The sequence below is a fragment of the Tenrec ecaudatus genome, chromosome 10 (genome assembly GCF_050624435.1).
Source record: "Tenrec ecaudatus isolate mTenEca1 chromosome 10, mTenEca1.hap1, whole genome shotgun sequence".
Classification (NCBI taxonomy): Eukaryota; Metazoa; Chordata; class Mammalia; order Afrosoricida; family Tenrecidae; genus Tenrec; species Tenrec ecaudatus.
In genome coordinates this window covers 118,804,305-118,818,981 of record NC_134539.1, presented here as the reverse complement: position 1 = coordinate 118,818,981, position 14,677 = coordinate 118,804,305, and the positions used below count along the sequence as shown (strand labels likewise).

Sequence of the window (14,677 nt, the reverse complement as noted above, 5' to 3'; positions counted from 1 at the left end):
CAGTGGGCATGGCCAGCTCTTCTGTTTCCTGCTCTGCACAACGGGACAGTGGCCTTTGCCCGCCTTTGTGTGTCCTCTCCTGGGAAAGGGGTGGGGGGGAGTGGGGGAGGCTCTATGCCTACCCCCTTTCCCTACAGCCTGAGGAGAATTTCAAAACCAAACTCGCTGTCCAGGAGTCTATTGATTGCAACTCACTGTGTCGAACTGCCCCTGTAGGTTTCTGAGACGCATTGTTTGCACGAGTGGAAAGCCTCCGCTTTCTCTGGCCCGAGGACAAGGAACATTCGTCTTCCTCATCTCGCAGGATTACAGCGATCCCACTGCGGCAGGGCCCCGACACTTGAATCACGGACTTTATTGAAGGATTCCAGGGAAGAGGGCAGGTTTTTATAGGGACCCAGGGAGCCGGGATCTTATTTTCTCTAGGCAACGCCTCTGCCCCCAGAGCCAGAGGACATGGAGGCCCCCGGGGATGGACGACGTGAGGCCGTGTCCTGACAAGCAGGGCGCAGAGGCCAGGGGTGCAGCCTTGTCGGGGAGCGCTCGGGGCGCGCTAACGGCGGAGTGGAGCTCCAGGCCCTGCTGGACCAGGGCTGTCTCGCCGAGATGGGGCAGTTCTGTGGTCCGAGCGAGGGGGGACTTGAAGAAGGTCGCAGGGCCGGTGGGGTCAGGCCGGGAGGGAAGACCCAGGTGCATAGTAGGATGGGAGTTGGGGTCGCTCAGAAGGCCCAGGCGGCTCCCGCGCCCCCGGACGCCCCGGCCTGACCCGGGTCGCGGTGTTCCAGGATGCAGTGTGCCACGTAGGCCGGGTGGCTGTGCAGGTTTCTGCATTTCTTGCAGAACAGGATCTCGCAGCGCGCGCAGCCGCCGCCGCGCGGCCGCCGCCGCCGCTTCTCCAGTACGCACGGCTCCTCCGGGAGGCTCCGCTTTCTGCGCGCGGGACCCGACCGCTCAGAGCGCGGCCCGCCCCGGCCATCGTGGGGCCTCGGCTCCCCCTCCGTGCGCAGCGGCAGGACCACCCCGGGGGCTGGCCGACCTGCGAGCCCTTACCTGTCGGCCGGCGCCCCCAGGGCGCCGAGGAGCGCGAAGGGGCTGAGCCAGGCCCAGAAGCCGCTGTCCACGCGCCGCAGCAGCGCCACCTGCTGGGTGCTGGACTCCTGGCGCAGCGGGCAATAGGACACCGAGCCGCGGTCCCGGTCCTCGCCCGCCGCCGCCGCTGCCACCGCCGCCGCTGCCGCAGTCGCCGCCGCCGCCGGGTGCTGCTCCGGGGCCGCGGCCGCCGCGCTCTCCGCCAGAGGCCGCGGCCGCGCCTGGCCTTCCTCCTCCGACCCCTCCTCCTCCTCCTCTTTCTCCTCTGTCTCGCTAGCCCGGGGCTCCTCCGATTCCTTCTTCCACAAGGGGGTCTTCACGCCTGCAGGCGGGGAGGCGGTCAGGGCATTTCCCCCGCGCCTAGTGAATGGCCCGGGTACCCTGATGTTGCCCACAACCTCCCCGGCGCCCCCCACAAAAGCAGCTGTCTGCCCGAAGGACCATGCGTGTGACATGCACCAGGTTGGCAGGACTCCGTAAAAGGGGCTCAGGGTGCAGGGCTATCCCGGGCAAGGAGGGGCAGCCTGGCCCGCTGGCCGCCGGTCTCCAAACTCCTCCAGTCGGAACCTCCCGAATGATAGCGGGCTTGCTCGCGCTCTGACGCTTCCTAGCTAAGCACTCCCTCTCCGAGCTGTTCCCCGGGCTGTGGAGAGGCGGGTACGCGATGGCGTCCGTCCCAACAAAACAAGCAACCAAGGCAGCCCTGTCCAGGCGAGAACCGTCAAGGCGTAAGAAACGACCGGCCGTCGTCCAGTCTCTTCGGATTGACATTCAGGTGCACACCTAGGCCCTCGACACTCATCAACGGCACGGACGGTCATTGTAATCGGTGACTGTCATATATTGTTTCCTTTTCCACAGCGAGCCGGGGAAGGATGCCGCGGGTGGCAAACCCATGGCTTCCTGTAGAAACGTTGGGAATGAGCGCCCCCTAGGGGTGGGCCGTGGGCAAAGGCTTCCCGGAAATGGGCGCCCCCTAGGGGTGGGCCATGGGCAAAGGCTTCCCGGAAATGGGCGCCCCCTAGGGGTGGGCCGTGGGCAAAGGCTTCCCGGAAATGGGCGCCCCCTAGGGGTGGGCAAAGGCTTCCCGGAAATGGGGGCCCCCTAGGGGTGGGCCGTGGGTAAAGGCTTCCCAGAGCCAAAACCTCCAACACCCGGGCTGGGCTTCCTCCTCCCGCCAAGCGCGAAGCCAGCCCCCTGCAGGACCACAGTCCCACTGTTCCCTCGTAAGCCCTGGTGGTGCAGTGACTAAGCGCAGCGACTAACCAAAAGATGGGCGGTTTGAACCCAACAGCCTATCGGGGAGAAAGATGGGACCGTTCCTATGGGGCAAGGTTAGGAGGAGTCTCCTCGACAGCAGTGTACCTTGCCCAGAAGCCACAATCTGTCCAAGCAGGCTAGCGTTGGCATGGGAACCATCCTGGCGTCTGCTTCAGGTACCCACTCACAGCAACCAACTCCTGCTGCCACAATGCCAAGCCCTATTGTCCCCTGGACTGAAAACTAGATTTGTAAGGGGTGTGAAAGGCTGAAGGGGGGCGGGGGCAGCACAAATTCTGGGGCGTGCCCTGAAAAGGTTAAAAAAAAAAGTTCTATTGATCTCTGGTCCACCTGATTACAGGGGTAGAGGCAGAACCCATCCATTGGCATGGAATAGATTCAAAGAGGAAATAATGGAATTAATGTTCTTACCCCCATTTAATGAGCACCAACTGCGGCATTCAATCACTGTGCTAACCTCTTCTCCCACAGCGTGCCCCGTAATCTTCACTGCCCATTGATGTAGGTACGGAGACAGGTAAAGGGGTCTATGAATTTGGCCCAAGGCTTTTGACACCAGTAGAGCTGTTTTAGAGATTCTGCCAGTCCTTGGTGTTGCTAAAAGGGGAGACTCGGGGTTCACTGAAGTTTTATTTAGAAAGGGGTGTTCAGGAACCATCTGGTTGTGAAATTCCAGGCCTGTCCATAGCTGGGAAAAGGGGTCGGGAACATTTTAGGGAGGAGGCAGGGTGGGAAGTGGGTGTTGAGTATGGTTGGGAGCTCTCTGGGAAGGCTCTAGGGTGCTGGGCTATGGAGTTTGAACTCTGTGTCTCAGCAGTGTAATGGAGGATCACACTCAGAGACTGGCTTGAAGGTTCTTTCCCCCTGAGAGTGAAGTGGGAGGCTCTCAGAAGGCACGGCAATAGTCCAGTCTAAAGAAGACAGGTCTGAAGAAGAGCAGATGGAGACGAGGGGCAGGTGCTACGAGTATCCCGGAAGGTGAGCGCTTCTCGCTCCATGGATGGGGACTTGAAGAAACTCTGGACAGCTACCTTGGGTTGCCATGGTGATGGCCTAATTAACTCAAGAGGCCTGAACTTGGACCTGCCCTGCCTCTCACCCTACTTACCATGCTTATCCATTCTTCACAAGGCTGTACTGCCCTCTTCCCCCGGTCAGGACCTATGATGGGAAGAGGTCTCCAGGGCCCATAGAACTTGGTCTTGTCTCTAGGGCCTCTGTTGGGTCACAAGGGGTAGGGCTAGAACTTGACCTCCTCACCTGCTCTGGGACTCTGCTCAAGAACAAGCTGTCTTTATCAAGGTCTCCAGAAGTGCTTAAGCCCTAGTTCTGCTGTATAGTGTCCATGACCGTGTTCCCTTTACAGTGCTCCTACAGCACAATTCAAGGCCTCATCAACAACAGTCTTATAAAATAGGTAAATAAGTGGCGCTGATGACATCTCTTTAGCAACGGAATCTAAACATCGAAAAGCTGGGTCTCAACATAAGTAGATTCTCCGTGACATGATACACTTCCTTTTTCACGGAAAGTAACATGAAATTGGATTTCTCTCGCTGTCAGATAAAAGAGTTCTTTTTAAAAGCATTCTTAGAGGCTTTTATTTTTTACTGCAAAGAAAGAATCTTACAGAGCTTCACATACTCAATGACGAAAGGCACCGACATATTCACATAATTGCAAGAGGGTGTGCTTGGCTGCTACATTTCAAGCTAGTGTTGATTTGAAGAGCAGAAGCCTTGACCTTACATCAACCAACTCACAGAGGCCAGAATCAAAGTGCCCAGAAACCATCTCTGCTGCTGACTTTCCAGGTTCTTAACACCGCCCACGGTGAGGACCGGAGGATGACACATGTTGTTGACGGGTCATCTATTCCTTCACGGCACCTGGGCGAATATAAAAAATAATCCCACTCTTACTTTGTCATAAGAGAGACATCCAGCCAATAAGGAGGGAGTACATACAAATGACGCTAAGAACTGACCCATTTTCCAAATGGAAACATTACCTATTGTGGCTAGGTTCCTAAGTCAGATATAAATTTAACTCTTGGTGCTGCTGAAGCACTGGATACCTGGAATGTATGACTTAGGAAAAGGCATTCCTAGGAAACATGTTCCCCTGTAATTCATCTACCTGAACAGCAATTAAAGTTAGAAGGTGAACATCCATCTGTTCACGACAGCAAGAAGCTGGAAACACCCCCAAGGCCCATCCATAGCAGACTAGATAAAGAACCTCTGGGGCAGACACACAGTAGAAGACGGTGCATCGTTGAAACACAAGGAGGAAAGCAGGCAACCTCACACGGCATGGACGAGCATTCTGCTCGTGAGGTTAGTCAGTCACGAAAGGACAACTATTATCTGAGACCTCTGCTACAAAGAGAAAAAAAGTCAAGATAAAGGTTTCACTACAAAGGAAACTTTGAGAGTTACCACGTGGGACAAAGGCAGGGAGGGAAGACAGGCAATCAAGTAGAAGGAGCGAGGCGTGTGCTGGGGTGAAGAGGAAGATACAGTGCGACACAGGAGGGAGAAGAGCAACCAGAAGCGAGCAGGGTGAGTAACTTCAATGGTTATATACAAAATCAATGCGCTGAAGTGTAAACCCCCTCCCACTTCATGACAAGAAAATTGGAAAGGAAAAATACAGTGGGAAGAGGAGAGGGCGAGTGAAGGAGAGCCGCTGCATTTAGCTGCTACACCAGCTCTGTTCCAGAGACTTCGGGAGCTGCTAGAGCTGGTCTGACTTCATTGACCAGCATTGCTGTGTCCCTGTGAGTTCAGTGGCCGGTTACATGCTGGCTCTCACCCTGGAACAGGCAGAGGAAGGAGGAGAGGCTCTCTCAAGAGAAATGAGGTGAACTGATAAAGAAAAGGGAGGGAGAAAGCAGACCGAGGGAAGTGGCCATATTCTTTTTTTCCCTTTTCTTTTTTTTACATTTTATTAGGGACTCATACAACTCTTATCACAACCCATACATATACATACATCAATTGTATCAAGCACATCCATACATTCCCTGCCCCAATCATTCTCAAAGCATTTGCTCTCCACTTAAGCCCTTTGCATCAGGTCCTCTTTTTTTTTCCCCCTCCCTCCCCTCTCCCCCCGTGGCCATATTCTTGAAAGAAAGAAATCCCTCTCGGTGGGAAGTTACTGAAATTGAGCTCAGTATAAAGAAAGGGAAAGAAGTGAAACCAGGACTTAGCTGAAAATGGGTCAAGAAGTGGTAGAGGAGAAAGACAGGCATGGGTTTAAAGCGCCACTTTCTGCACGGCCTAGAGACCTTCGCCTCAGTGAACGCGACAGGAAGATGATGCCCTTGTTGTAGATCTGCCTTCTAGTGGAGAGAAGAGAAAAAAGGCACCGGGAACGTCTGGTTGCCTCCACCCCAAGATGAATACATTAGGTATACATTTCAGGGCTACGTTATGGCAAAAGAAAAAAGAAAAAAAAGGTCCCTGCCAGACGGACGCTTCCTGCTAATCACCCTGTCTGACTTGGGTCAGCTGCCACGGTGAATGGGACACCCCTTTCCCTTTGGTCAGCTGCTTCATCTGGCCGTCTTCCCCATTCCAGGAACTGGCCTCTTGGGCAAAAACTCCGCAGCAGAATCGCTCTCCTTTGAGGCACAGCCACTGCCACCAAGACTTCTCTTGTACATGTCAAGGATTCGGCTGACTACTTTCCCTCCCACCCCTCCTCCCAGGAGGGCTGGATAAGCAACTTCCTCAGGGACTCCTTTATGTCTTCCTCTGACTGACGGGAGGAGGTCACACACCTTTATAGCAACACCAACTATGTCATGCTTGTCACCATGTCAGCTGATAACGAAACAGCCCCATCAGCCTTTGCACACGCAGACATACATGAGTTAGAAGCTCTTGAATGTGTTGTAGCCGCGTTTGGGTTGAGAGCTATTTCACTTCGGCGTGTGTGCGTGTGTGTGTGCGTGTGCATGTTGCTTTGGATCCACGCAGCTTTGTCTTCCAAAGTCAGCAGTCAAGGTTTCCACGCTCCTTTCATCTTGTGTGTTGGGGCCTCACTCACAACCTCCCTCTGCAGACCTCCGCTCTGAGGAGCTGCAGGGCAGCAATGGCATCCATAGCATTTACAAATGCTGCCTCTCAGGTGCAAAGTGGGGTTCCCAGGGGCAACCCATACACCAGAGGCTCCTGCGCCCCAAGATGTCACCAAAATAAGGGGTTTCTGGACTGCATGAAACCTCAAGAACATCGGAGGGCAGAATACTCCTAAAAGAAATTTCCAAACCCAGTTCTCTTCCACCTTGTTGGTAACCGTAGTTTGCATTCTCACATTTCAGCCTGGCTCCCTCGAGTTCAGCAGCGCACACAGCTTGCCAGGCATCTGTTCATTCTGCTTTCTCTCCGCTGACAAGCTCTCCCCCAGAGCAATTCTTCCGCGTGGAGGACCCGCTCAGCATGGTTAGTTTCCAAATGGTCACTGATGTTCATTTCCCCAGTAGCCACTTAAGTTCCACGCGGAATCTTTCTCTGGAAGGGGATCAAGAGAAAATGGAATCTTTCTCTGGAAGGGGAACAAGACTCAAAATTACAGAAAGGAGACCAGACTTACTGGTCTGATAGAAACTGGGGTGAGCCTGCGAGACTGGTTCTCAGTCACCTTTCCAGAGGGCAGCTGAATCCACTGTCATGGCTCAAAGGAGAGGGGTTAAGTGTTTAAAGTGTTGAATGGGACATGGGTTTGCTCTGTAAACCTCCATCCAAATCAGTTTTTAGAAAAAGGGAAATAAGCCACAAGAAAGAGAAAGGCAAAAAAGATAGAAATCTATCAAACAGCAGGTCCATTTAAGAATAGCACCTACCACAGTCCTGACACCGGGGTAGTGGTTACGTGTTGGGCTGTGATGCCCATGGTCTGCAGTTTGCAACCACCAGAGGGACTGAGCTTTCTACTCCTGTAAACAAACCCAAAGGGGGTCACCACGTGTCAGCATTGACTCGAGGGTTGCAAGAGTTAAAAATAAATAAAAAGAATAGCATCTACGTAGAAGAGAGCCAGTTCCATAAAGTGAGGGCCCCCGTGAAGCCTCCACTGTACATAGTGCCCTGGGTCCCCTGTGAAGTGTGGCTGAAGTTTTCTGAACAGAGCTTGCGGGAAGATGATGATAATTTCTATTCTTACTAAGTCTTCCAATTAGGTGCCATAGTTTTGTGTGCTCTTTTTCCGATTCTTTTAAGCTGACATTTCTCTGAATTTGTCTGTCCTTGTTCATGAAGTATGTTCTATAACTTGCTTCTGTTAGGTTTCTCGGGTGAGAAATACCTGTGTCCTGGCTTTCACACAAAAAAGAATTCACGCCGAAGCCTGATTTGTGATCCAAAGTGGGTTTTTATAAAGGGTAGAAGTCATTTCAGGCCTTCCAGTAAGTAAGAAGAGGGGGGTGGTCTGGAAGTTCTAGCCTTTGGGGGCCTTCTACTGGAGGCATGGTTGACTGTACTGGTTGACCCCATTGGCTGAGTTAAGCCCCCCCCCCTTCCTTGGGGCCGATCCCCTCCCTGGGGGCCTGAATTTGTAGCATGCCCTCTAGCCTTTATGGGCTTCCAACTTCCTGTAGGCATGGTGAGGAACCACCCCTGTCCAGCTACCTCACATTTCCTCCTCCTTAAATAAGCACCTGAGGGGAGTCTATGCTTTTGAGTTTCTCAATGAGCCAGGTTGGGGTTTTTTTAGGTCGACTTTTAATTTTTTTAAAATAAATATTTTTATTGGGGCTCATACAACTCTTATCACAATCCATACAGACATCAATTGAGCAAAGCACCCTTATACATTCGTTGCCCTCGTCATTCTCAAAATTCGCCTTCCACTTGGGTTCCTGAAATCAGCTCAGTTTCCTTTTTTTTCCCTCCCCCTCCCTCCCTGCTCCCTTAATTTTTTAAATTTATTTTTACTTTTCTATATTAATGACTTCAGCTCCTCCCCCCTTTTAAAATAAAAAACCCTTCTAGGGCAAAATCTCAGTTGGTTTCGAAGGACACCAGCACTATGCCACCCCATAAGATGGGCTCCTCAAACCGAACCCACCATTAAGTCGATTCTAACTCATACCCACCCTAAAGAACTAGGTGGAACTGCCCTTGTGGGAATCGAAGACTGCAGGTATTTATAGGAGGAGAAAGCTTCATCTTTTCCCCACGGAGTGGTTAGTGGTTCCAGACTACATACCTTGCCTTTAGCAGCCCAGGGCGTAACCCATGATGCCACCAGCTCCTTCAAGGATGGGTTAAGCTCACAAATTTGAGCGGTCGGTCTTAAACAATGGCGGGCAAGCATTGTGCCTTTCTTGTCACATAGCCACATATTTTCCACGAGGTAAGCTTCTGCAGCCCTGCCCCTTTAAGATCTATTGGGACCACTGCTTTACTATAGAGGGAACCTGGAAGGATTTTAGGTTTCTCAGCTGACCCAAGGTAGTTGAGAGTAGAGGTCCTCACAGGCAGCAGTAGCTACACTGGTACAGACTGTTCCTGCCCACTGATCGACCACCATCCTGGAAGCTCCCAGCACACATCTTTGATCACTTGGAAGCAATGCTACCTTGGGACCCACGACCTTTTGACGCTGTCTGCTCCTTAAAGATCCACTGTCTTAGAAATCCTTGGAGCAATTCTCCCGTTTCATAGAATCACTGAGTTAAATGGACTCCAGGATTGGGCAGGAGTAGATATATGCCACAGTAACAATGAACTAATCCCAGTGACCTGACTCGGTGTTCAATAAATGCTACCATTCCGGGTGCACCAGGCTAGTCACCATTCCCCATGTGACTTGAGGCCCTGGAGCCTTTACATAGGTGTTCTCTGGGACACTAATGCCCTTCTCCATCTGTAAGGACCAGCCTTACACCTGAGAGGGTCTGTTAGGTAGAACAGGGACCAGGGTGTCCACTGGGCCCCAAGCAATACACCCAGGTGGGTGGTACACCAGGATCGGTCCAATCTAGACCAGGTGGGCTTAAGTCAGCCAATGGGGTTGACCACGCCTCCCAGCAGGCCCTAAAAACTACACCTGGAGACCTCTGCCCTCTTTCCCCCTGCACCTCTGCCTTCCACTTGGCCATACTATGGTCTCTACCCTTTATTTTAAAAACTCACTTGGGTCACAAACCACGCTTCAGCGTGAATTTCTTTCTTGTGGGAAGCCAAGAATCGAGGCATTTCCCACCTGAGTGATTGTGCAACTAGAGGGAAAAATAGAGACAACGCGTTTAGGGTGCTCACTTCCACCATGGAGCCAGGAACAGAGAGGATGAATGCATTCCCACAGGCTTATAGAGCCTGGGCTACCAAGCCCTCTTGAGCGCCTAAGTAACAAGTTGAGCAGGTGCTACTGTTAGATTCCTCTGGTGGGAAAGTCCTCCATCCTTGGCTTCCCAAGAGCAAGAAATTCACACCAAAGGTGGTTTGTGATCCAAGTGAGTTTTATGAAGGATAGAGGAAGTTTCGGCCTTTACAGTCAGGAACACAGGCACCTTCAGGGCACTACACACCCACAGGTGGCATCCCCGAGGCCAGAGGAAAAGAGATCTCGAGAGATCTTGGCACAGCTGCGTGGAGGCAGAAAAGCACCAGCAGTGGAAAAGAGGACTTGGTCTCCCTCAGCTGTCCTTCAGGGCCTTCCACTGGGAGGCGTGGTCGACAGTACTGGTTGACCCCATTGGCTGAATTAAGCCCACCAGGCCTAAATTGGGCCAATCCAGGTGTACCGCCCACCTAGGTATACCGCCCCTTCCTGGCTCGGAGCATATCCTCTAGCCTTTTTTTTATCAGTTTCCAGCTTCCTGTAGGGGGGGGGGGGGAGGCCTAGGCATGCAGAGGGACACCCAACCCCTGGTTTCTGCCTCTAGCTCCCTAACTCTAGAGGCAGACACAGAATGGGATGGGCAGGGTAGAGTTAAGACAGGCACCCTAACCTTGGACGTCCTTGAGCTGGCTCAACCTTGGATGGGCCTGAGCCCTCTCCAGGGGGATCAATCTGATCAGTATCAGCAGGGAGCAGCTGCTCTCTGGGAGTTGAGGACAATGGAGCCTGATTGCTCTTAGCAGCAGATAGCCTGCGGGTGGATAGTAAGCAGCCTTGTGCTTGTATGAATCATCTTAAAAGGCTACTATGAGGTGGGTTTGCGGGGCTAATTTTTTAGTTAGGAGAATGTGACTGGGATTTGTCCTCAACTCATAAATGTGAATGTGGACAGCGCCTTCGCCTCTGCTGCTAAAAATAGGCTATAAAGAAGTCGGCCTCATGATGGCTCCTTGAAAATAAAAAAATAAATGTGAATGTGAAGGCCTTCCTCCACCAGAGGCTTAGCCTTGAAGACTCCTTAACATGAGTGTAGAGAATTTGTCCACATACATTCCTTCCGCTTTATTGGGGGACGAGGGTCCCCCAACACTCCAACAGGTCCTCAGGAGAGACTTTGCGATTGTGGAAAATAATAGAGACAGACAGGCAGACAGCGGGGCCCACGGATTCTGATTCCAATGGGAATATCTATGGATTACAGATCCTTCATAAGGCGTGCACGTCATACAGATAACATATTACAAAGTTGGTGGGTGATATCAGGGGCGGGTGACATAATAAACAAGCAATGAGGCAAGTCATTGTCTTGACCTAGTGCTAGTTCACCTCAACCCCCTGAGCTCTGCTCTGCTACATTTACGGAGGTTTGCCTTAGAGCCTGATCTCTCCTATCTACAGACAGGGAGTCACCAGATGTCGAAATGATTCATCTCATATGGTAGCTCCCTCGGTTATGACAGTTCCTTATGGGGGGTTATTGGAGGGACTGTGTCCAGTCATGAGAATGTAAGATTTATTTTATATCTCATAACCACGAGGGTCTTCCCCCGCTGGAGTCGGCTCTCCAGACCCTTAACTATGAGCATGGAGGCTGCATGACAGTCTTATCCAGGCCCTCCAGTACCCCATCTTTGTCACCTGAGAATGGTAGTTTTCTCAGGTGGAAATACCTTGGTCCTGGGCTTCGCACAAGAACAAATTCATGCCAAAGCCTGGTTTGTGGTCCCAGTGAGGTTTTATAAAGGATAGAGGCGTTCGGTAGTCTAGTGAAGGGCTGGGGCATCCATTACGCATGCCCAGGGGCCCAAGCTACGGAAACAAAGGAGTGGCACACTGCACATGCTCAGAGGTTCAGGTTTCCCGCCAGGTACGCGTGGGTGGGCACTGCACCTGGATTGGCCCACCTAATTCAATTCAGCCAATGGGGTTGACCAGAGGTCATCCACTATGCCTCCCTGTGGAATCATTGAAGAGGCAAGAGCCCGGAGTAGACCGTGTGACTGAGCAGTTTCCAGGCAGGCTGCACGTTCTGGAAGAGCCCTGTGTGCCTGTGTAAACCTGGAACTTCTTCTAACGCTCCCAACCCTCACTTGGATCCCAAACCAGGCTCTGGAGTGAATTCTTTCTCCTGTGGAGCCAAGGACCGAGATGCATCTCTCTCCAGAGGGCTCTACCAAAGGCAGGCTCAGGTTTACACAGGCACCCTCAGGGCATGTGGCGACCTGAGGCCAGAGAAACCGCACAGAGACGAAGCTGGAAAAAGAGGTGGGCTTCTGATTCTGGCTTTTCAGGGCCCTCCATTGGGAGGCGTGGTCCATGGTACTGGATTTCTTGACTCAGTTAAGCCCACCTGGCCTCTATTGGGGCCCTCCCAGGTGTGCTGGCTTCCCATCTCAAAGGCCTGAATTCGGGCATTTCCTCTAGCCTTTATCGGCTTCTAACGTCCTGTAAAGGGGGGGTGGGGGAATGGAGAGGACAACCCCTGGTGTCTGCCTCAAGCTCCCTCACAGTAATCAGCTCCACTCCTTCCAGACCTCTGTATTCATCCCTCCCTCCTTGGAGCTGCTAAGGAACCTCTTACTCTCTCGCTGACATCTAATCGATTTTGACTCACAGGGACGTGACAGGACAGAGCTGTCCCCGTGGGTTTCCAAGACTGGAGACCTTTATGGGAGCAGAAAGCCCCGTGCTTCTCTTGGAGCAGCTAGTGGAGTTGAACTGACATTTTGGATCTAGGAAGACAGAACACTAAGTTGTCCAGAACAGTTGCTTTCCAACCACAAGAAACCAGGTGAGGACCTCTGATAGTTAAGGAACCGCCAGGGAGAACAGCTTTGCCCCACCCCCCCCCCCCAAAAAAAAAAGAGAGAAAGGCTTTGCCACCTGGTTCCTACCTGGAATCCCCACCAAGCTCTTCGGTGCCTTCCTTGAAACTGGATAAATGCTCACTGTGTCTCCGGTCAGCGTATGCCCGAGCCTGGACAAAACGGCATGCATGCGCACAGGCCTGCGTTTCTCCTCCGCAGAGTGCTCAGCAGCCTCTACCAAGAAGCCCTGGACCTCGTGCCTGTGAAGCCGTCCTGGGAGGACTCTGTGGCAGGGCCTGGCTCCAGGAAGGCAGCCTCAAGTGGATCACGTCCCCTATTCAGGGCAGAACTTTCACGAGCTCAAGCGAGCCTGGTTTGTCAGAAGGTTTGGTTCGATCTCTCTCATGGTAGAAATACTTGAACCTTGGCTTCGTGTGAGAAAGAATTCACTCCGAAGCCTGGATCGTGATCCGTGTGAGTTTTATAAGATAGAAGGGTTCAGGCACCCCCAGGGCACTTCACTCACCCCCCCTCCCCCACCACCACGCACACGGTGTCCTGAAGCCAGAGGAGACCTGGGGAGATCGCAGCATGGTCTCTGAGGAGCCACTAGAGAGATGAAAGAGAAACACAGTGGGCTCTGGATCTTGCCTTTTCAGTTCCTCCCCTAGGAGGCATGGTTGAAGATCCTGGTCAACTCCATTGGCTGAATTGAATTCACCTGGCCCATATAGGCCACTCCAGGTGCACTGCCCACTTAGGTGTACCACCCCTTCCTGGCCAGAAGCTAGAAGAATCTGAGCATACGTGATGGACACCCTAGTCCCTGGTCTAGCTGACAGTTTTTCATATGTTGATATGTACTTTTTCCCCTTCAGTTTTATTTGACATGTAATTCCCATCCCATACGTGTGATAAATAAATAGGTTTATTGTGCCAGCCCAGCCAATGGGAACATGTGGGATTGTCGCAGTTTGGAGGGCAAAGAGATAAATGGCTCAGCAAAATCTACCCCTCTCACTTGCTCTCTGGTGATCGGACCAGCTTGCAGCTATTTTAGCTGATGCTCTGCCTCAACTTCTGGGCTGCACTACCTGTTGGACAGCTAACCCGTGGAGTGTGTTGCTAGAGCGTGAAGTTCCTCCGTGACCTGCTTCCCCACACTGCTGGTGTGTACATTGCTTGAGCTTGAGGCTGGTGGATTCTGTCATCTTGCATTGCTTGAGTTCGATATTTCATCCGGGCCTGCTTTGCTAAGCTCTTGAGCTGCTGACTGTTGTTGACCAGCCCTGTTTGCTGCCTGTGGGCAGACTCTGCCTGTATCGCACAAGGGAAGACTCGGCTACCTGCTTCCTTGACCTTGGACCTGGAAGCCCCTTTGAGTTGAAGGACTTCCGGTATATACAATGTTCCACAGAAGTGAGTTGAACTGAGCTTTCTGTACTGCTCTGTGGACTAGGGAGTTGATATATTCCTTCGTGCTGTATATTTGTTCCTCTAGAGAACTCTGCCTAACACTGTGGTTCAAGGGTTTAAGAGTTGTACAGTCGTCACCACAATCAATTTTAGAATTTTTCTTCATTCTTGTGCTTATTATTATTAGCTCCTATCTCCCCCAAACCTCCCACCACAGTCTCAAGAAACTATTCATCCAATTACTCTCTCTCTAGAATTCCCTATCCTGGATTTCCTCTGAGGAAAAATAAACAACATTCCCCCAACACCACCACTCTCCCTGCCATCACATAGAAAGACCACGATGCAAGAGAAAACAAAATATTAAAAATTAGCACAAATTTTAAATGGGTCAAAAGGGAAAACAGATGATAAAGTGTTTCATTTTAACCGAACAACCTCAGTCTGAATCCACTTTCCAAGGCACTCTGTCTGATAGAAGGCTAGTCATAGTCCCACCCTTGGTCAATGGTCAGAGGGGATTCCCCTTGTGGTAGTGACATAATCTGGTGTCAATTTGGAACTTGAGAGGATTAAGAGTGAAGGGGTGGAGTCTAGTCTGCCAATCAGGATATAACCAATAAGGCCTCTGTGTAGGCATGGTCTCTTTCTGAGTATTTCTTCCTTGGAGGCAGGAGACTCTCTCTCTGCTCACTCCCTGAGATGATGCTCTACTGACAAGACACAAG

General features: G+C 51.8%; 1 protein-coding gene across 1 annotated transcript; it reads right to left on the bottom strand.

The window, feature by feature from the left end:
* Positions 1 to 719: 719 nt before the first annotated feature.
* On the bottom strand, positions 720 to 3,491 carry C10H17orf50 (chromosome 10 C17orf50 homolog). Its single transcript, XM_075559623.1, has 3 exons — positions 3,479 to 3,491; positions 1,051 to 1,411; positions 720 to 930 (listed from the first exon to the last, which is right to left on the bottom strand). The coding sequence occupies exons 1-3, from the start codon at positions 3,489 to 3,491 to the stop codon at positions 720 to 722; spliced, it is 585 nt and encodes a 194-aa protein (XP_075415738.1).
* Between the last annotated feature and the right edge of the window lie 11,186 nt (positions 3,492 to 14,677).